A 27,661-nucleotide genomic window follows, 5' to 3' on the forward strand; every position below is an offset into this window, starting at 1 on the left:
TCCCATAACTCTGCAATTTTTTTTTCTAAAAGAACCTAACATGCCCCATGCACAACTACTGTTGGTACTGATCACTTGTGTGAAGTTTCATTAAATTCTGTCAAGGGGATAAGGAGAGATGGTGCGCACAAGATTGCGTCTACGGACAGACGGACAGACAGACATCCTGAAACCAGTATACCCCCCATTACAACTTTGTTGTCGGGAGGTACAAAAACCAGGCATGAAAGTGTCAAAAGCAATATAGCAGCAATTTGGTCAAAAATATGCTTCCATGTTGTAGTCAAAGTCCCAAATAAACAGATCCTATTTTTTTCCATTTTTACGTATTTGCTCCTCAACTGTGGGGCCAAAGTTGGGGAATTCTTTTATTAATAAAACCAGACATTTTTCATGCCTATACTTGCTTGTCTTCAGGATGTTTACTTAAAATATGAGTGTACCCGGTCTCAGTGGACATGCATTAACTGCATACTATTCAATTTCACTTTTTCTTCTTATTTTCTTGAAGCAAATGTACTGATGCCTTGCCGAAAGTAGGTCTATGACTGAGTAAAAGTCTAGAAACAATATCTGAGAATGGAACAGAATTGACTTAATATGAAACAAAGAATTTCTTGTTGTCTTTATTAACAGGTTAAGTACACTGCAAATAAGAAACTTGTATTTAGTGTTCTCCGTCAACAGGTAGTTATTCACAGGTTTGACTGTACTGAATGTGAATGGATTAGTTCACGTATACACCCCTATTTATACATAACTCGACATACAAACTTTTACATAAATTATCTCCCCATTCTAATAATTAATGGAAGATGCATTTCGAAAAAAAGCTGTAATCTATTTTTTATTAAGTTATCAAATTATAAACAAATATCAAAATGCAACATAAAAGTGCATTTTAAGTCTTTAACCTATACTCTGCAAAATTTCTAAAATGGACTGATCCATCATTCAATTTGGGCAGTGCCATTTTTTATTCAAAGAAGTGTTTACCGAGAATTTACTGACTGAATAGCGAACAGTGCAGAACAATCCGCTATGCAAGTTGATCTTGGTCTGCATTGGCTGCAAAATCATAATCAATTGCCGCCAGCAGGCGCCAATGGTTGACATCACTGCATATAATGAATATACAGTTTTAGTACATTTTTTTCACGGAATTTTGTTACTTCAAACTATGGAAATCTGCGTTTCATCAGATAAGCACTCATTAAGAGACAACAGTTCAACAATTATATATACACCTAATAATATCTGATACTAAATGATTACAATAATAAAATGCTGACAATTTATTATAATTTGACACATAAAGGAACTTGCACCAACATGGAGCATTTCTGAGTATCTTAATCAATAAATACGACTGTGAATTTTTTTGCGGTACTCTCCTGTACAATATTATATCTTCTATTTATTTACAGTCAAAATTATTGCAATGAAAACTATCACCCTCTTGTAGCTTTACTGTCAAAATTAAGTCCCAAACTTTCATCCTCTTACAGCTATATGTGTTGAAATAAATCCAAAAATATCACCCTCTCTCTGCCACGTGTAGAAATATGTGCTTAACTATTATCACCCTCCCTCCCACAGCTGTGTATGTCAAAAACAAATCCAGAACTATCACAATCTCACAGCATAACAGAAGAAAAATATCAACATCTTACAGCTTATGTGTCAAAATAAATGCAAAACTACCATCCTCTTACAAGTGTCAAAATAAATTTTACACTTACATGTGTCAAAATAAATCTTACACTTACAAGTGTCAAAATAAATCTTACACTTACAAGTGTCAAAATAAATCTTACACTTACATGTGTCAAAATAAATTCAAAATTGCTACCCTCTTACATATATAAGTGATGGAAGCTTGGAATGTATTACCATACAGTTAAGAAAAAAAGTATCAACTGAAGTAAACTTTGTAACAAAATTCAGCAAGGACAGTGGGGCACAAATAATCTAAAACTTTATTTTTACACTTAAACATACTTCCTGGCTCCAAAAAAATGTATTGTTCAGAAAAAATCATATTTTCATTATCTTTGAAAATGCTGCAAGAAATTCAAAAGATTTAGATTTAAAACTTAATATTTAACCAAAATTACACCTTTATCTAAATGGCAACAAAAAGTCATTATTAATGGTAAATAATTACATCGGAAGAATTAAAAACAATAGCACTTTTACAAAATACCACTGACTAGATTAATATATAAACTGCATTATTTACTTCGAGAATATTTAAAGGAAAACAACATGAGACAATATTGCTCGCCCATATCAAAATATAAGCACAATCCTTTATACATATCTATACATATTTATACAAAATATATCTTATTATTTTATATCTACATCTGACACCTAATATTCTCTCAGAAATACTGTTCTCATTGCCTTAGGAAATATTCTTGTCGATTACCCACTAATTAAGGGTTACTAGTTAAATATATGTCATCTAATGATAATATAAAAGCAATCTAAGGTTAACTACACTGACAGCAAGATATGTGATAAAATAATAACATTATAAAATACGTTTTTTATAGAATGATCTAGAACATTTGTGTATTTTCCATTTTTTCCATTAAAAATAAGGCAGATCAAAATGAATTTATTATCATGACGAAACTTGCTGAATTCCAAAAATGATCAAGCAACAGCAACATTTTGTACAGTATTAATGTGTGATAAGACTGCTTCCTGGTTCCACAGTTATAAAGCAGGTCTGAAGACCAGTCTACAAAATCTAGCATAAGACTGCTTCCCGGTTCCACAGTAATAAAGCAAGTTTGAAGACCAGTCTACAAAATCTAGCATAAGACTGCTTCCCGGTTCCACAGTAATAAAGCAAGTCTGAAGACCAGTCTACAAAATCTAGCATAAGACTGCTTCCCGGTTCCACAGTTATAAAGCAAGTCTGAAGACCAGTCTACAAAATCTAGCATAAGACTGCTTCCCGGTTCCACAGTAATAAAGCAAATTTGAAGACCAGTCTACATAATCTAGCATAAGACTGCTTCCTTGTTCTACAGTAATAAAGCAAGTTTGAAGACCAGTCTACAAAATCTAGCATAAGACTGCTTCCTGGTTCCACAGTAATAAAGCAAGTTTGAAGACCAGTCTACTTAATCTAGCATAAGAATTCTTCCTTGTTCTACAGTAATAAAGCCAAGTTTGAAGACAAGTCTACATAATCTAGCATAAGGCTGCTTCCTGGTTCCACAGTAATAAAGCCAAGTTTGAAAACCAGTCTACAAAATCTAACTTCTGATTGGTTGTTTCAGAATAACATCCTAAAACTGACCAATAGTTAAATAAACTTATAAGACTGGTCTCAAAACTCATTTTCAAAACTCTGTCATATATTATTTAGTTCTTATGTAAGAGAGAGGTCCGTGAAATTTTTTAATATATAAGTAAGCATCAGTCTCCAATAACATGGCAATGACCTACACAAAAGTTGAATGCAGTACATAATGGAAGCCCATCAATGGCTGAAAACTACGGATGGCACTCAATTAATAAAACAAATATCTAAATTGAAAACTACAAGCACACCTCTGGTTTACCACATGCATTATTTAAATCACCTCGACTCCAGACAGTAAAAACTAGCATTTGAATATAGAATTATGTCAATAATGGAAATTCTATCTGAGCCAAATGTGTAGATTTAATGTTGGATAAGTGTTCCAATGATACTGCCTGCTTCTGACCATGTGTGCTTGGCACACCTTTGTGCTCCAGTAAACAAAAGACTAGACAAAACACAAAATATTGTGCAACTTTGTCAATAATGGCAGTTTTTAACCTTTTACAATCTTGTTTACAGTTGTCCCCCATGATATCTTCTCAGCCAATACGCTCAGGTAACTCGACTCCAGCGGAGAGAAACCAAACACGCTGCAGTACTGTTGCTGATGGTACTTCCCTAGGAAAAACCTTCCATCATTCCCCTTCCTTGTCAGTAGAATCTTTCTCGCTGTCAGGGTTCAGTTTACGTTTCTTTGCAAAGTTCTCGATTTTTTCTTCCACTGTAAATGCTGTAAGTAGAAATTATAATTTGTCTGTATGGATCTCAATAACTTTTTACACTTCTTTTTTAAATGAAGATATAAGCTTGAAGATAGTATACCTGGATTTCATAACAAAACAAACTAGTGTTACCTACATGATACAGGTGGATAGGAAAACAAGAGCTAGAAGATACTGCATCCTGTCAACAAAATTAATAAATCCATGTTCTGCCTTTTCATATCTGCTTTTATGAAACAGAGGAAAACAAGAGATAATGCAAACTTTATATGTGAACAAAATTAATGAAAACTTTATTTTTTCACAAAGGTTTAACAACAGCTTATTTTTGCTTTGTTCTTTTTTTGTTGTTGTTGTTTTTTTACCCGCCCGCTTAGCTCAGGTAGAATGTTGGTCTATGGATCACGGGGTCGTGAGTTCGATCCTCGGGTGGGCCAAATGTTCTCCGTGACTATTTGATAAACAACATTGTGTCTGAAATCATTAGTCCTCTACCTCTGATTCATGTGGGGAAGTTGGCAGTTACTTGCGGAGAACAGGTTTGTACTGGTACAGAATCCAGGAACACTGGTTAGGTTAACTGACCGCCGTTACATGACTTACTGTTGAAAAACGTGTTAAATCCAAAACATACAAACAAGCAAACAGTTTATTTTTCAAAACCATAGATCAAGTATTTTAAGCATCCATTTTATTCTGCCTTATCATAATCAGGCAGCCTTTTTCATGCTTTAAAAAATTCAAAATTTGTAATTTCAAAGTAATATATTTTAGGCATACTGCTGATAAATATTCATAAATACGCAAATATAACTGAAAAGTATCATCCAAGCTGCAGTAAAAGTATATAGATTATGACGGACTTACCTCCCTTTTCCCGTTCCATTAGGGGTCTATATACTCTACTTTTATCTGGGAAAATCCAATCTGCCTGGTGCAGAACTGGGGGACTCAAGTCAGACCATGGTGCTATATCACACTCTATAAACAGAAACTTTGATAATACAAAAAGAGTTGCTCCATACATGTAAATTATTTACACTAACATCTCAACTTTCAAATATCGCAACTAAAGATGATCTTTTTTCTGAACGCTAAACATTCTAATGTTGTGTCACAATATGCAGTTTTCAACTTACTGTGTCTCAAATGCAGTTGAGATCCAAGATTGAAGTTGTGGTTTGAGCCTAACAGTACAAAAGACACAGTTAAAAGTGCTTGCTGCATTAACAAGGCAGTCTTAAAGACAGCTATATCCCCATTACTGTTCTAGATAGTGTAAAGGTTTGGCATTGGGTGGGAACACTGATGTTGTTAATTCTATTTTATAGTCCATGTATGTCTATATCAAAGAATTTGAAAATTCTTCAAGGGATTAAGGAGATACATAGCATACACAATGGAAGGCTCAAACCTTCGGCATGAGTTGTGACCTTGACCTTGAGTGAACATGGCTTGTGAGTTCTGCACATTGTCTTAATGAGCCAAGTATCATGAAAATCATTTAAGGGGTTTAGGAGAAAACACAAACCTTTGACCTCGAGTTGTGATCTTGAGCCAACATGTTCTACATACGGTCTTGATGAGGTAATCGTTTGACTCAAGTATCATGAAAATCCTTGAAAGGGTTTAGAAGATCTTTCATTATCCTCCTACTAACAATAGTAACAGTCTTCTAGAGGAGTCGCTTATTATCCCCCGACGAAAGTCGGAGGGATATAGTTTAGGCGTTGTCCGTCCGTCCGTCCGTCCTTCCGTCCGTCTTTCCGTCCGTCCATCCGTCCTTCCGTCCGTCCGTCCGGAGCCATATCTAGGAAATGGTTGGGAATATTTATTTAAAACTTCATATACGTATTCACCACTATGAGTTCTTGCGGCCCGTCAAGTTTCAGTCAGATTGCCCAAGTAACACCAGAGTTATGGCCCTTAGAAGTTTCTAGTGTTAACTATATAGGGTACTATAAATATGGCAATTTCTGCATCATAACTTTTGATATATTTGACCTTGAACTATGAAACTTTAACAGAATTTAGAGCACTATAATGTGGTTGTGCACACACAATTTCGTATGGATTTCTTTTGTAACTGCAGAGTTATTGCCCTTTAATTGTCTAAAAATCCACATATTTGTACATAAGAAACTTGCCATTTGGCAGAATTTCATTAAATTTCTTTCATTCTTTTCTGTGAACATTTATTATAAACATGTGAAGTTGCGCACCCACACCTGGTCGCCCACTTGCCTTGGTCACCGGGGTGACCCCTGGGTCAAAATTGACCCCGCCCCATGGGTCACTTGATTTTACATAGGAAAATCTTATAAAATCTTCTTCTCAAAAACCAGAAGCCTTAGAGCTTAGATATTTGACTTGTAGCATTGCCTAGTGGACCTCTACTAAAGTTTTTCAAATCATCACCCCGGGGTCAAAATTGACCCCGCCCAATGGGTCACTTGATTTTACATAGGAAAATCTTCAAAATGTTTCTAAAAATAAACCAGAAGGCCTAGAGCTTAGATATTTCACATGTAGCATTGCCTAGTAGACCTCTACAAAATTTGTTCAAATCATGACCCCAGGTTTACAATTGACCCTGCCCCAGGGGTCACTTGATTTTACATAGGAAAATCTTCAAAAATTTTCTAAAAATAAACCAGAAGGCCTAGAGCTTAGATATTTCACATGTAGCATTGCCTAGTGGACCTCTACAAAATTTGTTCAAACATGACCCCTGGGGACAAAATTGACCCCGCTCCAGGGGTCATTTTATTTTACTTAGGAAAATTATTAAAAATTTTCTTAAAATAAACCAGAAGGCCTACAGCTTAGATATTTCACATGTAGCATTGCCTAGTGGACCTCTACAAAATTTGTTCAATCACGACCCCTGGGTCAAAATTGACCCCGCCCAGGGGTCACTTGATTTTACATAGGAAAATCTTCAAAAAATCTCTAAAAATAAAATAGAAGGCCTAGATCTTAGATATTTGACATGTAGCATTGCCTAGTAGACTTCTACAAACTTTGTTCAAATCATGACCCCCGGGGTCAAATTGACCCCGCCCCATGGGGTTACTTGATTGTACATAGAAAAAACTTCAAAATTTTCTGAAAATAAACCAGAAGGCCTAGAGCTTAGATATTTGACATATAGCATTGCCTAGTGGACCTCTACAAAATTGGTTCAAATCTTGACCCCCCAGGGTCAAATTGACCGAGCCCCAGGGGTTACTTGATTGTACATAGGGAAATCTTCATAAATTTGCTAAAAATAAACCAAAAGGCCTAGATCTTAGATATTTGATATGTAACATTTCCTAGTAGACTTCTACAAACTTTGTTCAAATCATGACCCCCGGGGTAAAATTGGCCCCGCCCCAGGGGTTACATGATTGTCCAAAAAATTTCTAAAAATCATCAGTTTGACATTAGAAACATGTAGCTCATATTACTCTGGTGAGCGATCCAGGGTCATCATGACCCTCTTGTTTTTTCATTTTTAATTTTCCATCAATATTTATAATCAACATGTGAAATTTTGTTTCCTCTCCCATTCCCCCGCACCCCCACACCCTTAAAAAATAAATATATATACATATATATATTTCCATTCCTTTTTTTTTTTTTTTTTAAATGTTCAAACCTTCAACATGTTAAGTTGTGACTGCACAAGCCTTACCCTCAGTCATGTTCAAGATATCTTACCAGTGTTCTCATAAGGACATCTGTTTTTTTAAGTTCAAATGTACATGTTAAACAACAACACCTGGTGCCAAACCACTCAAAGACAATATTCCGTTCCAATTAAACTTCAAGCTCATATTTCAATTAACTGCATTTAATTTTAAAAGCTAAGCTTATTACAGTAAGCATATCCCATTCAAAATAAATTCTTTAGTCAGGATCAAAGTATCATACATTTATTATGTACTCTTTAATTAAACATTTGTTTTCTGTTAAATTGATTTTGACTAATGAAATTATTTGCTTCTTATTAACATCCTTAACTTTTTGCCGGATATATTTTTTTGCCATTCCTCACCACAAACCCTTTCGGCGGGGGATACCAATTCATCGAATTTGCTTGTTTGGATTAACGGTGGCGATTTATCAATATAAATAAATTTACAAACACATATTGCCAGTAAACATAAGCAGTCTGATGGTAAAGAAATGAAACTTTCTAGCTTTAACTATTTACAGTGTACTTTAAAATTTTTAATCATTTAATACCCTGCAGAAAATAACATACATTTCCCTCACCTGTTTCAACCTTAGCTTTGTCTAGATCTTCCAACATTTTCTTCAGCATTGTAGCCCTACAATATTTCAAAGTGAACATACTTGAAAAAGTCTACACATAAATTATCTTTAGCATAACAATTTCAAAAATACTCCATCTTTAATACCTTTACTGAATGAGGACCATTAATAAGCTAATACTTTTTTTCTGAATTAGCTCCTTCTACTATCATTACCAACATGCCCCTTCAAGTGATGTTGTGCTCTTAGAATAAAATACTATTTCCAAAATAACAAAATCTATATTTTAATGCAAACTGGGAGAACACAACTGACTTCCAGAAATAAAGACGATACAGAAAACAACTTCTCCAAAGTAAGTACCTTTCATTCAAGACTTCACCAAATGGAATCATGTTAAGAGAATCACTGTGAATGAAACCTGTGGCAAATCGACTTGTCAAGAATCTGACCATCAAACCATAGTTACTTGGTTTTTTTAGTGGTAAAAATTAGTAAAATCATAACAGAAATGCGAAGCTATATTGTACACCTGCAGACGATTACGCGTTGTCAGATTCAAAACCGTATGTAAACAAATGTCTTAGGTAGAGTTAGCATCGGTCTTATATTCGAACTAAAATATGAAATCTGTCAAACAGTGAATAAACATTTATCATTGAAGTAATTCAATTCAATTCAATAAAATGTTAAATACGAAATTTTTTTCCAACAAATAGAATTTTCTTATCAAAAATGCAAAACTGTTACTTAATATTGTGATTTTAATGACCGACTTCATATCGTTCATCTGCAAGAATGGCCGAACATTACAAAAGTCCACCCGCGAAACCTGAATTTAATTAATGGGCAAAACATTTTATTTATTTTATTTTGCTGGGTTTAACTCGCACCGACACAATTTAGGTCATATGGCGACTTTCCAGCTTTGATGGTGGAGGAAGACCCCAGGTGCCCCTCCGTGCATTATTTCATCACGAGCGGGCACCTGGGAAGAACCACCGACCTTCCGTAAGACAGCTGGATGGCTTCCTCACATGAAGAATTCAACGCCCCGAGTGAGGCTCGAACCCACATCGATGAGGGGCAAGTGATTTGAAGTCAGCGACCTTAACCACTCGGCCCCGGAGGCCCCCTAATGGGCTAAACATTAAACACGAGTCAAAACTATTAAACTGAGCACTATGAGAACTGCAAAGTTTAGATTTCCAAAAGAAAACTGTACTTATATAACAGGCTTGCATTTTTCTATCATTATAAGTTGTTGCTGGTGATCCGTGGTTCGATCTGTGAATCGTCAGTCTTGACTCGTGGATCGGATTGGATCGCCACTTGTCTGACGATCCACAGCCCTAGTATAATTATACCTTTCCAGGAAACTCATTTTACATGCCTTGTAAACTGATTTTCAACATAGAAATAGTTATATTGTTGATATATTACAAACTCACTTGATGGAATGCTCTGCCCAAAGCTGCTGTAATGTCTTGATATTATCCTCATGCCAGTCTGTAAAATATTCAACATGTCTCAGCATACTTTTCAAATATTCCCCCCTACAACTACAACTTTTAACATACTGAAATTGGAACATAAACTGAACAAAGATAAAACCAAGGCTCTACTGAAATGTGCATAATAAATTAATAACAGCAAGCACCGAACATAGCGAAACCAAGGTTCTAGTAAACTGCGTTTCTCATAAGTGAGTACCAGCAAGCACTTCCTGTTTCATCAACCTAATCTATAACATTTAGTTAAAATTCTTATTGATACGATTGCAAGAGTGTGCAAACTCCATCAACATTCTTCCTGCAAAAAATACTCTGTAAATCTCAATAAATTCTCATTCAAAATACTCCTGAACCGAGGACAACAGAGACCACTACTACTATGGTAGTAGCTGGCAATAACATGTTTGCTTAAAATCTTTGTGATTTTTTCTTTCTTCCATGTTCTGACATCATAGTGCAAATAGACGCTTTTTTTCAGCGTTCTTGATGAAGATCAATAAATTTGAATATTTTCAGACTGACCATGACTACAAGTGAACCCTTTAAATTCTTTGGGCCATTTATGATAATAAATACGCATGCATCAGGGTGAGACTTTGGTATAATTTGGTTCTACACCAGTTTTGATATGCTTCAAAAAAAAATCTATTGTGTATTTTGAAAATTCAACTGAATATTTATGCAAATATCCAATTCATCTGTTGCTCAATGACCTATAAGAACATGACAAAATCAATAAAGGGAAAATACTCAGTACTGGTACAATGACAGTAATTAGCAGTTTTCTCCCTTTATCTTTAGGGGCAAAAATCTAACATTTCAGTACATTACAAGGTGCAATACGATAAAACAAAACCCGATTATTTATGTTTTTTTAAAACCTTTATCCTGCTAAATTTTTAAAATGGACTGGTCCATCATTCAATTTGGGCAGTGCCACTTATTGTTCAAAGGGGTATTTACAGAAAATTTCCTGACAGTAGCAAACAGTGCAGGCTGATCTTGGTCTGCTCTGTTTGCAAAGGCAGAATCACTTGCTACTAGCTGGTTAAGGTTAAAAGAAAGTTCATTTTCTACTGATAATTAGGATAACATACAGCACAAGTTCATAAATCTCCTCTTTTCTTATATCCTAGATGAAGTTACTTGTTCAATCAATTAATCAAAGTAAACACTGGACACAGTTTAACTTAACACCGTACTTACATGCTTCATGTATCCACTCAAATTCATCACCAAAGTTGGCATCATACAGACATAATGGAATATCTGAAATATGAAAATAAACTCAATCTGAAAATCTGTGACAAAGCTGCTAGACACAATACATCAGTTATTACCATAACAATAATAAAATCTGTGAAAAAAGATCATTTGGAAGCACAGAACACAACCAAGCTACATAATAGCACAAGTGGCAGTAACGTACCTAAGATACAGTATGGGTCCATGAGCCATATGCACTTACATTTACTACAATTATAATGTTTTCTTAGGGAAAAAAATACAAAAAATCTATTTTGAAAAACAAAATTTTGCTCCTGTGACAATGAGCCATGATAAAGGTAGATATGAACAGTTTGACACCTACATTGCTTCTAGGTCCGTATTTTTTTTCAAAACAATATTTCCTTATCAATGATTGGCCGCCTTTTCGGCAAAAGATTAATCTTTCAGAATAACCTTACTCCGAAACTCAGTTCTAAACTTTAGTATGCCCATACAAGTTGAGTGCAAGTATGTATAAAGTCAAATAAAAATGTGATCTCTGTCATGTTCACACGGAAATTGTGGACGGATGACGGGCGAAGGGTTATCACAACAGCTCACCCTGTCACTATATGACAGGTGATTTTGTCTTATAAAGAAGATTTAGGTGCTATTTAAAGCGTCTTGCTTCTGAACTACATTGGCAAAGATTCTTTGCATGGTATTTGATGGAAACACACAGACGTTTTGTTAAACAAATTATTGCATGTGCAGTCTGATCATGGTCTGCACTGGTTGCTATTCAGCCAGTAAATTTTTTGTGAACACCAAAATATTAAATTTATTGTATTCCCAAACTAAATGATGGGCAAGTCCGTTTCATAAATTTTGCAGGCTAAGAGTTATGAAACCAAATCTTTCGAAAGGAAATAATACACTATACCATAAGTGAATGTTATTCAGAAGTTTTAACAGTACTTTGTGATTTCTTTAATGATTCATATAAGGTTTGAAATCAATAAAATCTCTGAGTCTTAAAGGAGGAATTATCTAATCATGAATGCAGCTGTGTCATTTATATGAGTGATTCAGATATTTGTGAACTGGTACTAATAGCAATGGATAGAAATGCGAGCTTTTTCACTCAATTAATGATACGGGTCATAGCGCTAGATATTAAGGAAACCACAATTTAGTTCATTCAAAATTGTTTAACAAATCATCAGACTTCCTTCAGACCTGATAAAATATTTTTCATAAAGCAGATCTTATTATTATTATTATTATTATCATTATCATTATCATTATACCGGAGTTATATAATATAGCGCCCTTTCCGTGATCAATTTCACGTTCAAAGGCGCTTTACATAGTTCAAATGCAGCCACACAGGGCGCATAATTCATCCGATACAGGGCGATCTGACCAGAGGGACAGAGTCAGACAGAGTCAGACAAAGTCCACACGACAGCTAGAGATCAGAAATCAGATACAGGCTTGTCCGGCTAATTTAGCCTTACTCGTTGCGAATAGACAGCCTAAAAACTTTAACGTACCCAGTCTAAGTACACCTCTAGTTGGGTGGGAAACACTGAAAAGCGTTTCTGAAAATTCTCGAAAGGCTGCCGGGGATCGAACCCCCTACCTCAGGATTGGAAGGCTAGTGTGCAAACCACTTAACCACCTTAACTCTTATTAAATCTTATATAAAATATAGTTGTCATGGAAAGTACAAACAGCAAAAATGGGTAACAGATACTGAAAAGTTTTTCTAACAAGGATGCAGTAGTACAGCTCTGAAGTTATTGGCAGCTTATCCTAGAATGCATGAGTCGAGACCATTTTGTGGTTAGAACTTCCCTTCCACAACTGATATCAAAATAGGACTTTTTTCCAGGAAAGTGACTTGAAAATCTTGATCAAACTAATAAGGCAGTCTGTAAAACAGTTATGGATAGTGAAAGGGTAAATCTTTGACCTAGAGCTGTGACCTTAACCTTGAACTAACATGGCTGACTCATAAATTTTGCTCATAGTCTTGATGAGGTGATAATTTGACCCAAGTTTCATGAAAATGCTTCTAGGGGTTTAGGAGAAACAGAGCTCAAACCTTTGAACTGTTGTGATCTTGACCTTGAGTTGAAATGGCTGACTCATTAGTTCTTGATGAGCTGATCATTTGACCCATACTTGATGTAAATCTTCAAGGCGTTTGGGAGACACAGAGTGGACACAAAATGGAAGGCTTAAAACTTGAGTTGTGGCCTTGACCTTGAGCCGCCGTGGCCAATATGTTCTGCACATTGTCTTGATGAGGTGATCATTTGGCCAAAAAATTATAAAATTTCTTTAAGAAGTTTAGGGGATATAAAGCGGACACGAAATGGAAGGCTAAAACATTTGACCTTGAGTTGTGACATTGACCTTGGACCGACATGGCTGACTTGTACGTTCTGCGCATCGTCTCGGATAGGTGATTATTTGACCTAGGTTTCATATGAATCCTTCAAGAGGATTAGGAGAAACAGAGCAGACAAAAACGGAAGGCTCAAACCTTTGACCCCGAGTTGTGAACATGACTTTTAGTTAACATAGCTGACTCATAAGTTCTGCACATCGCCTTGATGAGATGACCACATAACCAAGTCTGATGTAAATCCTTTAAAGGTTTTAGGCGATACAGATCGGACACAAAATGGAAGGCTAAAACCTTTGACCCTAAGTTGTGACATTGACCTTAAGCCGGCATGGCTGACTCATGGATTCTGCATATTGTCCTGATGAGGTGATCATTTGACCTAAGTTTTATCAAATTCTTCAAAGGGTTTAGGCGGTATAGAGCGGAGTCCGACACAAAATGGAAGGCTAAACTATTTGACCTTGAGTTGTGACTTTGATTTTGAGCTAACAAGGCTGACTTATGTGCACATCGTCTTGATGAGGTGATTATTGGATTTAAGTTTCATGAAAATCCGTCAAGGGGTTTAGGAGATATGGAGCGGACTAGAAAGTGTTATGGACAGACGGACGGACGGAAGGACGGACGGAAGGACGGACAGATGTCAATCCTATGACCCCACCACTCGTGGCGGGGGATTAAAAAGCACGTCTTCCATTCTATCCACATAGTCACAAAAACATAATAAAGTGCACAGATTTTTTACCTGGATTAGTCTAGTCTTTTTCAAGGCTTCAAACAAGGTAAATTCAATTGTTTTGTCGGCATCTTATTGATTTGCGTAACATTGGTAACCATGCCCTAGATCCATCAGCTTCAATGCAACATGAAGCGTGTTGTACCTGAAATATGTCCAATATTTTTCATTCTTTACATATTTGCAGCTCATATAAAAATCATATGGCTCTCTATAATGATGCAATGGTCGTGGTTCCATGGTTAAGACAATCTGGAGACCAGTCTGAAAATACAAACTTGGCACTGGTCAATTTCAAACTGATGTTCAGAAACAACCAATCAGATGCTTGAGAATGGTCTCAAACTTCAGACTCATAACCTCAAACCATACAATGAATAAACTTGTTTCGGACTTACAACATTGTAGTCTATTCCAATCCACTCTTAGATACACACATACTACGGTTCTCGGTAAGTGAAACACCCATCCTGCATGACAAGTTACGATTTTGACCAAAAATGTAATATGCATCAATTTTAATGAAAATGGAGCAACAGTGCATTTGAGCTATCAAAAAAATAAATAAATAAAAAAATAAAAACACACACACAAGCTGATTTCTTGTCTAAAACTCTACACTATGTCTCATTCCATTACTGCAGGTACCACAATACGATACAATCAGCTCGACTGTCAATTATTATCATAGTCAAAACTTTCCCTAAAAGTTTCAAGAATGTACATCTTTTGTGTGTTTTCACCAGAATTAGAAATCAATTAAGATGCGTTACAAGTAGGTTTAATCAAGTATAATAGACTTTTTTGTAGCAGAGCAGGAAAAATGCAAACTGCAGCAGGGTATGAGTAAATTCTAAGCATCTTGTCCTGCAGGATGACATAATTTCTATTTAGATCTAAAGACTTTGTCAAATACTCACATTGACAAAATTTTAAAGTTTGTTTTAAAGTTAAAGTTCACTTACATGTATATCAATTTAACGCAATGTTCTTATAGTCCGATCGATTCGCAACAAGAATATAGTTATAACTGCACATTACTGTACATTTCTTCGAATTTTGAGCGCCCTCGTAGAATTGATAGATACTGCTTCTAAATTAGTGACTGTACACATATTATATGCTAATGAAATGAAACTATGAAGTTCGAACCCTAGCCGTGTGATACCAAAGACGTATAAAATGGTACTAGTAGCTTTCTAAGCATCAGGACTGGTCAGCTCGATGTCAGTATAATGTGACCAAGTGTGGTATCATGTCGCATTGTTTATGTAATTCTGGCACACATACATGAATTCTGATTTTTTTCTGCGTATCATAATCGCTAATTTATATCGAGGGGAGACAACTTTTTTCACTTTTGTTATAAGTATAGTATTTGAATAACAAAAAATGTTTGAATTTATTTAAACAGATGATTATCATTAATTAAAGTAATGCTCGAACTTTTTAACTAAGTATTATAGGTAATATTAGGTATTTCCTAAAATCATATACATGTATGATGGCCATCATGGAATTTTCGGCCATACTTGATTTTTGGAGTGGGTCTCATGCATGCTCGTTTTGTTTTGTTTTTTCTTTTTAAAAAGTAGTTTTGTTAAAATTTTGTGCTTTTCCCATTTTTCGGAAGTATTTATTCACGATTTTACTGGACTTTTAATACAAACTTAAGTTCTAAAAGACTCAGGCGACAGTCATTATTGCTTTCTATGAGAACACAACTAGAAGAATACCCTCACTGTATTATCTGAATACAAATCTTACTTATTGAAATCAATTTCCCGCAGAGGTTTTGATTTTCTTCGTCCGGCGACTGGTTGAGAAGTTGACACATCTTTTCTGATGACGATATTCTGCTGTTGCTTCACGTGTGACTCCAATTGACGAACCCGACACATCAACTCCTGAATGAAAAAAAATGTGCACGTGAAAATGTTTCTTTGCAAAATTCAAACCACAAAATAAAATTTGAACAAAAAAAATGTTTTCATCATTATGATTAAGGAGCGTAGCAGTCCCTTTGTGTAATAATCCTTGTTCTACATTCCCCTTCATCTCCCCGCCACCCCCCACCCTCCCCATCCCAGCCCTAACTACAAAATTTCATATCCACAAAATAAAATTATTTCACAGTATCAGATATATTATTGTGTGTATTTGTAAGTGGATATATAGTTGTTGTTGTTTCACCTTCCTTCAAAATTAATCTAAATCCCTTATACTCTATTTGCCGCCACTATTTAAAGTACTATTCTTGAGAGAACAAACATAAAGAAGGCAGTTTTACGTGTGCAAGTGTAACTAATTTTTACACACCTAAGCTTTTGCACTTTAGAAAATCTTTTATATCTTACTGATCAAATGACACCAACAAATGTTCTGCCGTGTGTTTTAAATTAACTTCATTTGTTACATAATATCTAACATAAATTTATAGTAAAAATAGTTCATGACAAATACGCATGATGGTAAAATATTCACGGCTATGTAAGTTTCTCCTAAAGGCAACGGTTAACATGAATGGGTGATCGTATGGCTGAAACTGGACAACACAACATCGTTTAAATCCTTTTTTAACATTAATAATTGTCACAACGCAGGTTTACTAACAATATAAAGTCTAAAAATAAACAGCAGTACAATGTGACTTATCAGTCGAGTGTCATGTTAAAGCCATCGCCGTATATTGCGGACTTACGACAACAACAGAGCGATATTACGATGGTGAAATATCGAAACCACGTTGATGAAACGTCAGCAACAAAACCACATTGGTAAAATTGTAGTGACTTTGTCGAACTATTATCACTTTACTTTCGACTTTTCATCATGTGGTTTCGTTCTTTAGACTTTCCAACATCGTAGTTTTAACTTTTTCCCATCGTACATCTGACTTCTCACCATCGTTTTATTTCGTTCCTGATACACATGCGCAATCAGCAATTTGTGGTAGTATATGTTCAAGGCCTTATTTGCTTGGTATCATAATGGATTTGTATGCATATGTTAATGAAATGACTTCCAAGTGATGTGTTTATCAATAATAGTGTTTGACTATGACAGCAGTTGCGGCTCTCAAATTTTGCGCAAATTGATGAGTAAAAGAAATAAAAGAGTAAAGGCGCATCTCTCGTTTAGTCACTGAGTTGATCCAAGTCCCAGAACACTGGGCATTATATTTAAATTTTGCACAAAATGAAAGGATCATGACTCTGGACTCGATACAAGTAAACAAGATCACGTATTAATACACTGAGGAAAAGCATTTAACAAATTGTCTTGGAAAGTTGTAAGAGTAGATATAGGAGAGTTCTGACGTACAACAGTACGTTATACTTTGTTCAACAAAGTTTCCACAATGTCACAAACAGATGCGCTAAACCAGAGTTAAAAACACGAAAGCGTTGCGATTCGTTTACTCTGTGTTACAATCCATCATTGCCAACATATGTGGTATATTATATAACTACTGGGACTTGCCAAAATCATCGAACACAAAAAGTGTCAAAAATTTGCATTTATGCAAGTTAATTGTTGCGTTCAAGCGTTCGCAGAACATAAAAAATATATGAGCCGCTCCACGAGCAGAAAAAAAAAAAAAAAAAAAAAACGAAAAAAAAAAACAACACAGTGGCTTTGCAACCAGCATGGATCCAGACCAGACTGTGCGGATCCAGAGCAGTTTTCGCATCTGCGCAGTCTGGTTAGGATTCATGTTTTTCGCTAACAATTTTTCTAAGTGCAATAGACTTTGAAAGCGAACAGCATGGATCCTGACCAGACTGCGCAGATGCGAAGGCTGGTCTGGATCCGCGCAGGCTGGTCTGGATCCATGCTGGTCGCAAAACCACTATGTTGGTTTTCTCATGGCGCGGCGCATATCTAATGTGTCAGAAACAATATGTTGGGCAGAGAAATCAAAATGTATAGAAACGTATGATATTTGAAAGCTTCTCATTTGTCTTCGCATTTCAATGACCCATCACATACAATTGACGATCTTTGTACCATTTGACATTGTCAATGAGGAATCGTTTATGTAAAGAAAGTTTTTGGATACATGAATTAAATACCATGAAGCTCCTTTGTTGCAAAATCACATTACAGAGAACTTTGTCCTAGTTAATCACATATCTTATCACAAAAATCGTTAACGGAATTAGGTTAAAAAATATGTTCTCCATTTTAGGATTTTACCATCTATTACATTAATTGATAAGCTGTAATTTTTAAAAGCTCAATGTAAGTATGGTTTATACAGCTGAACGAGTTGTACAAATAACTTAGCTTTAGACCTTTAAATATGAGGTATTGTTGCTAAGGTCATAGTGGTAAGAGCTTGATTTATTAAATGAATTTATTTTCATGAACGTTTGACAAAGTAGTTTTTTCACTGGATTGACCTGTCTTATACCTGTATAACTGATATGACTCTGCTAAAACTGAGATAATAAATGCCCTATATATAACAACAAAGAGGATTAGGCAATCACTTCTCATAAACTGGTTGAAATATCTCCATCAAAATTGTTATTAGCGCCTTTGTACAGGATCTATCCAAGTCCGTCTAAAAGGTTCGCTCCACTGAAAACAGGGGTCGCAGAGCAGATTACATTGAAGAAAATAGTTTTAAAAGCTACCTGAAGGACCCATTTAGTGTTTCTAAATGTTGTTTAAAAATCATTTATTTTTTTGGGTTTAACTTCCCATCGACACATTTTCCAGCTTTGACGTTGGAGGAAGACCCAAAGTGCCATTCCGTTCAATAGTTAATCAAGAGTGGGCACAATTGGACTTTCCTAAGTCTTGGTGGGTCGGTTTTGAGCATTTCATAATATCAGCTGTCTTAAACAATGCTTAACAGTAAGAGAATCTCGCTAAAATATGCCTTCGTTTGAACAATTTTCCCGAAAGCATTTACTTGATTTTTTAAATTATTTACCTGTTTGGATAGATAGGAATAGATGGATGCACGGAGTGTTGTCCTTAAAACAGTTACTCTGGACTGGTACATGAGTTTTAATTATTCTGCAAAAACTGAATATACATATTTCTTGAACTTAATACATCACATTTACCAGCTCCTGATTAAATGAATATATAAGATCCCACTAAGTAGCTCTGATATTTTGTGTATTGATTTGTGTAAAACTCAAGATTGCTAAAGTAAACAATAACTAAACTTTGAACAGCAAGATGAAGGCAAATTATGTGACACATGTCAAACACAACATGTGATGATCACGCAAGACATCCATATATGACTAGCAAGCAAAGTTTTTTGTTGTTGTTTTTTTTGCTACATTTGACAGCTTGTATTTCCTTACACACGTTACATATACATTTATTTAAACATATTGAAACATACATTCGGAAAAGAAGTCTGATTTTCCGCGAACATATAACATATAAATACATAGAAATATACATTTTTTCCAGATTCACCATTGTATTGAAAACAAACTTTTACAAACACGTATTTTCTATAAATATCATCTTTTAAAAGCAACACATAAAATTCACAAAGAACATTCAAATAAATTAGAAAACTTATTTTAGGGTTGTCTACGTGATAATCTATACATAATTGTATTGTTATCAAAGGAGAATTACAATTCAACGTGGGTGGTTATTTTGGCTATTTTACAAAGATTAATACTCCTATACTTATTGAGATTTTTTTTATTATCATGAATAGCAACCACCTTTATAGCAAAGAATGTTTTACAAGGATTAAATTATATTTACACTAGCGCAATTGATTAAATTTTGCAATGTCCCAGTCTAGGTTTTACCAGTACAAATGAACAACAAGTACACTCACAACCTCTCTGGTAACGCTTTCTTTAGCAATACATAAAGATTGCCGGTCGTTTAAGTTCAAATGTAACACTTTGGCATGACAGAAATTAGTTATGCAACTGCATTTGTTTCATGTAGATGAAGACAAATTTTCAGTCAAGTCGAACGCTGATATTTACAGTGCACTTCTGTTGTCGTCTTTTACGCATTCCCCTTGAACAATAGATCGTCAAGGAAATTCTGGTATCCATTCCTCTAATACTTTTAATATTCTTCAGTCGTATGTCTGTATAGCTGTATGTCAAGATGCGGTATATAATTGAAAAATAAATTGTAGGAAAATTTGTATCTGATCCAATGATAACTTATAGTACGCTGCATTATTGCATTGCATTATCTAGATAAAGGCCAAACACACTGTCAGTTTCAAAATTTACTATAATTCTCTAGTTCAAACGTTTCAGCTACATGCCTTCTTCAGAGAATAACAATAATAATAAACAACGTCATACATTACGTTACGCTACAATAGCGGGAAACAGACGACGGTAAAAATGTGACGGACGTCACATGTACTACTTTAAATGTGTTATAATGAAAAAAAAAAATACATGTAAATGTAAATAATATTGATACCTATACGTAAGTAAATATATAAGTATAGCAGCAATAATTGAAAACATATTAAACGAGCTCTTAAGGAAACAATTAAGGCACATTTTACCATAAATTGTCATGAAAAGGTAATGTTCTGTTATCAGTGTATTCAAATGGAGTAATCAGCTCATTTAATAGGAATTTAAATATTGCTGTTGCTTTGGAACAATTCGAATATCGGTATAGAATAACTCTTACAGCAAATGAATCAAGCTTAATGAATTTTAGACTCCCAACATCACCGTCACCTTTCTTGATACATCACAACACCTATGCAAATCTGTTCCAGAAATAACCAGGTATCGCAGTACCAAACTGCACAATTTTATACAGTTTCCAGGAACATGCTCTTTCATTTTAGATTCATGTAGTATTACCTGATGAAGCTTGCATTTGACGATATGTAAGATTATAAATCTAGCCAATAACTGAAGAGACATCTGGAATGCACTTCGTTGAAAATTGCCAGCATAGAACTGCTATTGGTTGGTCGTTGAAATGCAGGCATAAAGCAAACAACAGCTCAAGCTTGGTGTCTTGGATGATATATTTAAATAGTTTTCAAGGGACTTCCATAAATATGAAAATCGATCAGTACAATTAAATTGTCCAACATGAATGCGATTAGGCAAAAATTATGAGATTTATTATAAAACTAGAATAATATTCAGCATAAACATTTGACTTAATTTCATCGTATTATTTTCTGTTGCACATTATGGTATGTTGAACAACCCAACACCTATATGAGTTTTATACAGTAACTTAAAGTTTTCATATTATTACAAACCACAATAATTATATTTTAGTAAAATATCTATGGATGCAAATAAAAAAAATGTATCAAGTATCCTTTGGAAACAGATAAATCGCCGGATTCGACTGGATCGTGTTTGTTCATGAGACATATATAACATCCAATAACATCCCCGCCCAAACATTTGCATTTAGAAGCAGAGACATACTGGATGGACTTCCTGATCCCAAATAAAATAACTTACATGGCATCCAGCTACAGGAAAAAAAGAAAACAAATCATAGAAATGAATCCATGATATGATTTGCAAATCATTTCATAAAAGAGATAATATCAGCTTCCATATTTTCAATTTTAACAATTTACTTGAAACAATGGGGCGTCTAAACAAACAAACATTTTCCTGTTTAGGTATGAAGCAAATGATTTTTACAAACAGATAACCATCTTAATAAAGATGATACAGTTACATTGTTTTTATTACTTTACACTAGACAATATTTGACTCTTCTATATATTTTATACTTCCATACATTTAATACTCGTCAAAGTAATTATGATTACCACTTTGTGAAGACTTTTGCAAAATCAAACTTGATAAGATTATTTAGTAAATTATTTTGAAAATGCATCTTCATCGATTCAAACTAAAATGCTCGTGTATTAGATTTTAGGAAGTGTATTTTTGTTTTGTTTTCAGTACTCGTATACTTCTGCAAGATACTTTCGGCCTGCTACTGTATGCACGCAAACACAAAAATTTCCATACAACATTTTCACTCACAGAAGTACTTGCCTAGTAATTATTAAATGCAAATGTGAAACTTGAAATAATAAAGATATTAAAGGAATTAGGCAAGTTTTTAAATACTTTTATAGTTAATGGGAGGTAAATTCAAAATTTCTTACATCGTAATAAAATATACATTTCCAGAAGTAGTTGGTATTTTTGTTCCACAAAATATCTCTAACAGAAAATGTAATGAAAATTGAAAATGTTATAAAATGCGATTGATCACCTTAAAGACGCGTCAAAGAATAACTTTATTATTTTGTATCTCCATGGTGGTAACTATTCATGATTTGCATTTAAAAGTAGCAATTAAAGTATTTAGGTGCTAACTGATTGTGAATGTATACACAGTTATTCATTAGTTTAGAACACACTTTGTTTCTACCGTGTAAAAAGACTTAAAAGTGAGTGACTGATTAGGCTAGCAGAATAGTTTGTGAAACAACATTTATTCAGGGATGGCCTAAATTGTCAAACTGATATGTTGAAGTATAGCTGATCGGAATGAATTAGTAGGCCGCTAGGTTAAAGTGGATCTTTAAATAGTATATTGCACATGGTAACGGATCAAATGATAGATAACGTTTGTGTATACCCGGTAATCTTCAGTTTAAATGTGCTTATTGTAAAGCAGAAGAAACGTTTTCATAACTAGAACTATTTTAGCAGAAAAAGTAACAAGTTTAATTATATAACTTGATAAACTTGTTTTCAGCTATAAACTGTGTTAATGCGAGGAAAGTCTCATTTTTTGTTGTTGTTTGTCTATTTGTTTTTTATATTCATAAACACCTGAACTAATTTCTTAAACAAATGAATAATGGAATTGGATTGTTCATTTCAATTGTGGTGGCACTGAAGAAATCAACAGGAATATGCAGACATAACTAAGGTAACATTTGCTGCAATTCCATCAATTAGACTCATATACACATGGGCATATGTTCATGTCGATTTACTTACTTAATTACGTGACTACATCGTATTATTTTCTATTTGTATGAATGTATGACGATGTATTCACAGACGCTTTGGTTATGGACAGGCCAGGTATGCGGCACCGGACCATATGAAACATCCTGCTCAACTTTTTGTTTTCTTGAAATAAATTCCATTGATGTGGCTTTCGAAATTTTAAGTTTGGTCAATGTAGCGTAAGACTTAGCCTTACATTTAGCATTTGGCATTTAGCATTAAGTAATGGCATAAAGCAGTTAGTATATCTAGTATAAAGCATTTGTCATTTAGTACCAAGTAATTGGCATTTAGCATTTGAAATTTGTTTTAACATTTGCTAATTAGCAATGGGCACAGGTTTTCCATATTAGCCGATTTCAAATCAGTTACGCGATTTCTTTCGAGTCAAGAGAATTTCATTATTCATATTTTCTTTTTATATACAAATAAATAATTCTTAAACGAAAGCAGAATTGTCAGATAATAAATGCTTACTGTTCATTGGAACACTAAATGATATTGCCAAATCTTTATATTACAGATTAGATTCAAATAAAGAACTGAACATATTGTCAGTATTTAGGACTGTCTGTGTTTAGTAGCTAGCTTGTCTGTTGGTCGGTCGGTCGGCCGGACTGTTGGTTTTCATAGTTTCGGGGCAATAACTCAAGAAAAACTTGACAAATTTAAATAAAATTTTGCGAAAAATGTGTAACATCATAACATACATATAAAGTTCGACTTCGGCTAGAAAAACGTGGTTGCAACCCCTTAAAACTCAAAATTGTCAATCTCATTGTTTCTATTACAATAAATCAGGAAAGGCTGGACAGATTTTAATAACTGTGTCACACAGTTGTAACATTATACAATACAGGTCAAGTTTCAATTTGGCTACAAACCACAACTTTTTGACTCAGTTATAGCCCCTTTCCAATTTGAATTCTGCCATACTTTTGTGACAAGGTCGTACTGTGGGACATTATTCGTCACTCATGTGACAGTTGTAGCTTGTAGCTTGCCTTCATTGCATAACTTTGTTTCGTTTAAAATCACTTTCTTAAACGTTTTAGGTTAAATTATTTTGTTCATGTTCCCATTGCCGAAAGTACATGCGATTGCTTCAAATCAGACTTGTAGAACATTAAAGATTTTTTCAAATAACCAAAAGTTACATTCGTTATAAGAGAAAAAAGAGTTTCTATTCACGAAATTAAAGAATTTGACGATAAGCATTTAGGATGTGACAATAAGAATTAGCTACTTCGTATTAGCATTTAGCATTACATGTAAGTCACACTGTGCATGGCACATAGCATTTGATTTGTAGCAGTTTGTCTCAATTACCTAGCTTTTAGCATTAGGGAATCGCATTTAGCATTATATATTTGTCATGTAGTATTTTGTTATTAGCATGGTACATCGGCCTACTAAATTGTATACATTTCCCTTCCAATGACCTTCATCTTTTTGAATGTTATCATACGAAATGAGGGCATTCTTGTTTAACTTTACCTATAGCTGTCATAACATATCTAATTAACGTGGCTCGCTACTTTCCTCTCAAATTTCAATTTCATTTCAGATTGTGACGGTTTTCGGTATAAATGTACACAAATGCATCCGCTTTCAAATGGGATAAATTTTAAATAAATACATTATACGAGTTTGACGACGGAGCGCCCCAGGGCGGTGTAACAACTAGCTATAGATTTTAGACGGAAGCCTGATATGGGATGGTATAACTAGTATAAAATTGTTCATTCACTTTTAATCATACACTCCAAAACTTTATACTGTACTGAATCTCTCTCCGCCGATAAATGTCACAACCACCGTTAAATGTCGCAAGGTTGACATTAAGTGTCGCAACCACCGCTTAAATATCGCAAAATCATCTGCCACTAAAGCCGCACCTTTAACGTTAAATGTCGCAAAAGTTTGCCAACCGTTAAATATCCAACGTCGACGCTAAATGTCGCACTTTATATTTTACTCTATGACATATAATAAACAATTCCTTGTGTGTATATTTCAAAATGGTAGTTTACGTAATTAACGTTAATCCTCGAAAATAAATAAAAATAATTCGATTCTTGAATACTTTTTCGAGGGAAGAAGTATTAACGTGTTTATGTTGTACAAAAATTATCTTAATAATAAGTGTTCTTACGAATAGAAACAATAGGGCCTCGGTGGCCCTATATCGCGCTCCTAAGTTCCACACCTTGCTTGAACAGTCACGCAAAAAAAATATCTATGAAAGTATTTTGTAATAGGGCAAGTGTTTTAGAACAAAAGTATTTTGAAGTTTCTACTTACTAAGTACGATTTGGAAATGGCGATGTATGTTTTCCGGGGTTGAATATGAATGGGAAATGGGTTGAATGATGGCACGGTAATCTAAGACAAAAATACTAAAACAATTGAAAATGTATTTACATTTTTACAATTTTTGAAGACGGAAAGGGTTTATGAGTTGGGGTGGGGTTGCGCAAAAAGGAGGATAATGAGGGCAAGGGAATGAGACTAAGACAGAAAATTTTCAGAAACTAAAAGAGAAAAATCAAACTGCCCGTTCGTACCTGAAATAATGTACAGAGGGACACATAGGATGTTTCTCAGCTACGGAAGCTGTATAGTCGCCCTATGACTTTAAACCTCCAACAAAGAAAAAGAATTATATATTTTGATAGAATCCACTCGTTTATTATACGCCTAAAGGGGCGTATTATGTTATGACCTCGGGGTCCGTCCGTCCGTCTGTCCGTCCTTCCGATAGTAATTTCATGTACACTCATGTAAGTCTTGAGCCTCTTGAAGGATTTTGAAGGAACTTGACAAACATGTCAACCATATCAAGATGACGTGCAGAGCACGGTTTAGGATGGCTTGCACCAAGGTAAAGGTCACACTTAGGGGTCAAAGGTCATATGACTTTGTTTCGTGGACGCTTGAACTGCTTGATTTTAAAGAAACTTAGAACAAATATTTACAACATCAAGACGACACGTACAGCGCATGTTTTGTTACGTTTCGCTTCAAGGGCAATGTCACAATTAGGGTAGAAGGTCGTATGACTTTTTTTATTTCATTTCCGCTCTGTAACATTTCAACTGCTTGAAGGATCGTAAAGAAACTTGGCACAAATGTTCACCACATGAAGACGACGTGCAGAGCGCATGTTTTTGACCGCTCACTTTACGGTCAAGGCCACACTTAGGGGTAAACGATCATACCTTCGGGCGTATATTGCTGCGCATTGCTGTGCTCTTGTTATCGAGATGCGACACGAAGCATGACGGTATGACATGACACACGACAGTGCGACACGACGCGCGACATTGATGTTACGATGTCGCGTCGTAGTGTCACCCATCGTATTGTGTGTGTGTCGAGCATCGCACTGTTGAGCATCATGTTGTTTAACAGGCCCGGATCGTGGCCCGGACCGAGCCACCAAACCCCACACCAAAGTTGGTTGAGAAGTGGCATATGTTTGTCAAAGTTGCACCACCTATTTTAAAATGATATCTTTTCAAACTTTAGACCCAAAACGCAACCAGAAACCATCAGAGACATATTTCAGAATTTCCCAGGCAGAGAGCACCCTGACCCCACTAAAGTGATATGAGTACCCTACCGATACTTTACAGATAAGACAATGCACTAAAGGCCATAATCTGTGTTCAAACCGTATGCTTTCTTCATAGGAGATAACTCCTGAGGCTATCCAAATTTTGTATAATTATGTCCCTTTTCTACTCAAAACATACGGTCTGTGCAAATGCGGATTGAGCTCTCCTGAATCCTGGAGATCGACCTTTATCGGAGGTCAAACTATTACAGCTAAAATGATCGTGTTACATGGCCTGGTGGTTTTTGGATATTTATTGCCATTCACACATGTTTATAAACAACCTCTTGGTCTGTAGATTAAGGGGAGCACTTTGGTAAAAATATTAAACTAGGATGAATACCTAATGAATAATTGATACATAGTGGATTAATGGTGTTATTTATACCTTTTATATATTATGTATTCTGCTTTTTAGTTTGAATGATTTATTAAAATAAGATGTTGTACAGATGATTGATTCTGTATAATAATTCATGTTTTAATTGCTAAAATTTATAACGTAATGAAAAAAGATTTTTAAGAATATAACTAACACCTGAAGTCCTACAAAACAGAATTCATGTATAATGTTGGATGAAGTGAAACCGCTCCCAAGGGACAGGTAAAAACTGACGTTCTGGTAACAAAAACAATGATTTGGGTGTTTTATGAAACAACTGAAAACTATATCTGCCTATCAATGATCTGTTTTAAAGTCATTATTATATTTTAAAAATAAATTTTCTTTTAAACCTTCTTTCCTTTTGAAATAAAAAGCATGATCTGCAAATACATTTGTAGTTTGATTTGAATTTCTCTTTCTCGGTTCTCTTTGCTTTATTATGTACAACATTTATGAAAAAGGTAAACACCTATCAGAGA

The 27,661-nt window shown here is 34.8% G+C and overlaps 2 protein-coding genes across 10 annotated transcripts in view; one reads left to right on the forward strand and one right to left on the reverse strand.

The window, feature by feature from the left end:
* Nucleotides 1–27,661, forward strand: part of LOC123527475 (uncharacterized) — a 577,437-nt gene that overhangs the window by 275,352 nt on the left and 274,424 nt on the right. The window lies entirely within an intron of this gene.
* On the reverse strand, nt 1,808–16,028 carry LOC128548177 (uncharacterized). The gene is made up of 6 exons (XM_053522608.1): nt 15,959–16,028; nt 11,034–11,096; nt 9,765–9,822; nt 8,314–8,369; nt 4,918–5,031; nt 1,808–4,058 (listed from the first exon to the last, which is right to left on the reverse strand). The coding sequence occupies exons 1-6, from the start codon at nt 16,026–16,028 to the stop codon at nt 3,964–3,966; spliced, it is 456 nt and encodes a 151-aa protein (XP_053378583.1). The 3' UTR covers nt 1,808–3,963.

The sequence above is a fragment of the Mercenaria mercenaria genome, chromosome 14 (assembly GCF_021730395.1).
Source record: "Mercenaria mercenaria strain notata chromosome 14, MADL_Memer_1, whole genome shotgun sequence".
In the NCBI taxonomy this organism is placed as follows: Eukaryota; Metazoa; Mollusca; class Bivalvia; order Venerida; family Veneridae; genus Mercenaria; species Mercenaria mercenaria.

Excerpts from the sequence above, each read along its gene's own strand:
- LOC128548177 (XM_053522608.1), bottom strand. The coding sequence starts at position 16,028 with ATGTGTCAACTTCTCAACCAGTCGCCGGACGAAGAAAATCAAAACCTC. Across the intron at positions 11,097-15,958 it reads CGGGAAATTGATTTCAATAA|ATATTCCATTATGTCTGTAT; the intron begins GTAAGATTTGTA and ends TTCATATTTCAG. Across the intron at positions 9,823-11,033 it reads TGAGTGGATACATGAAGCAT|ACTGGCATGAGGATAATATC; the intron begins GTAAGTACGGTG and ends AATATTTTACAG.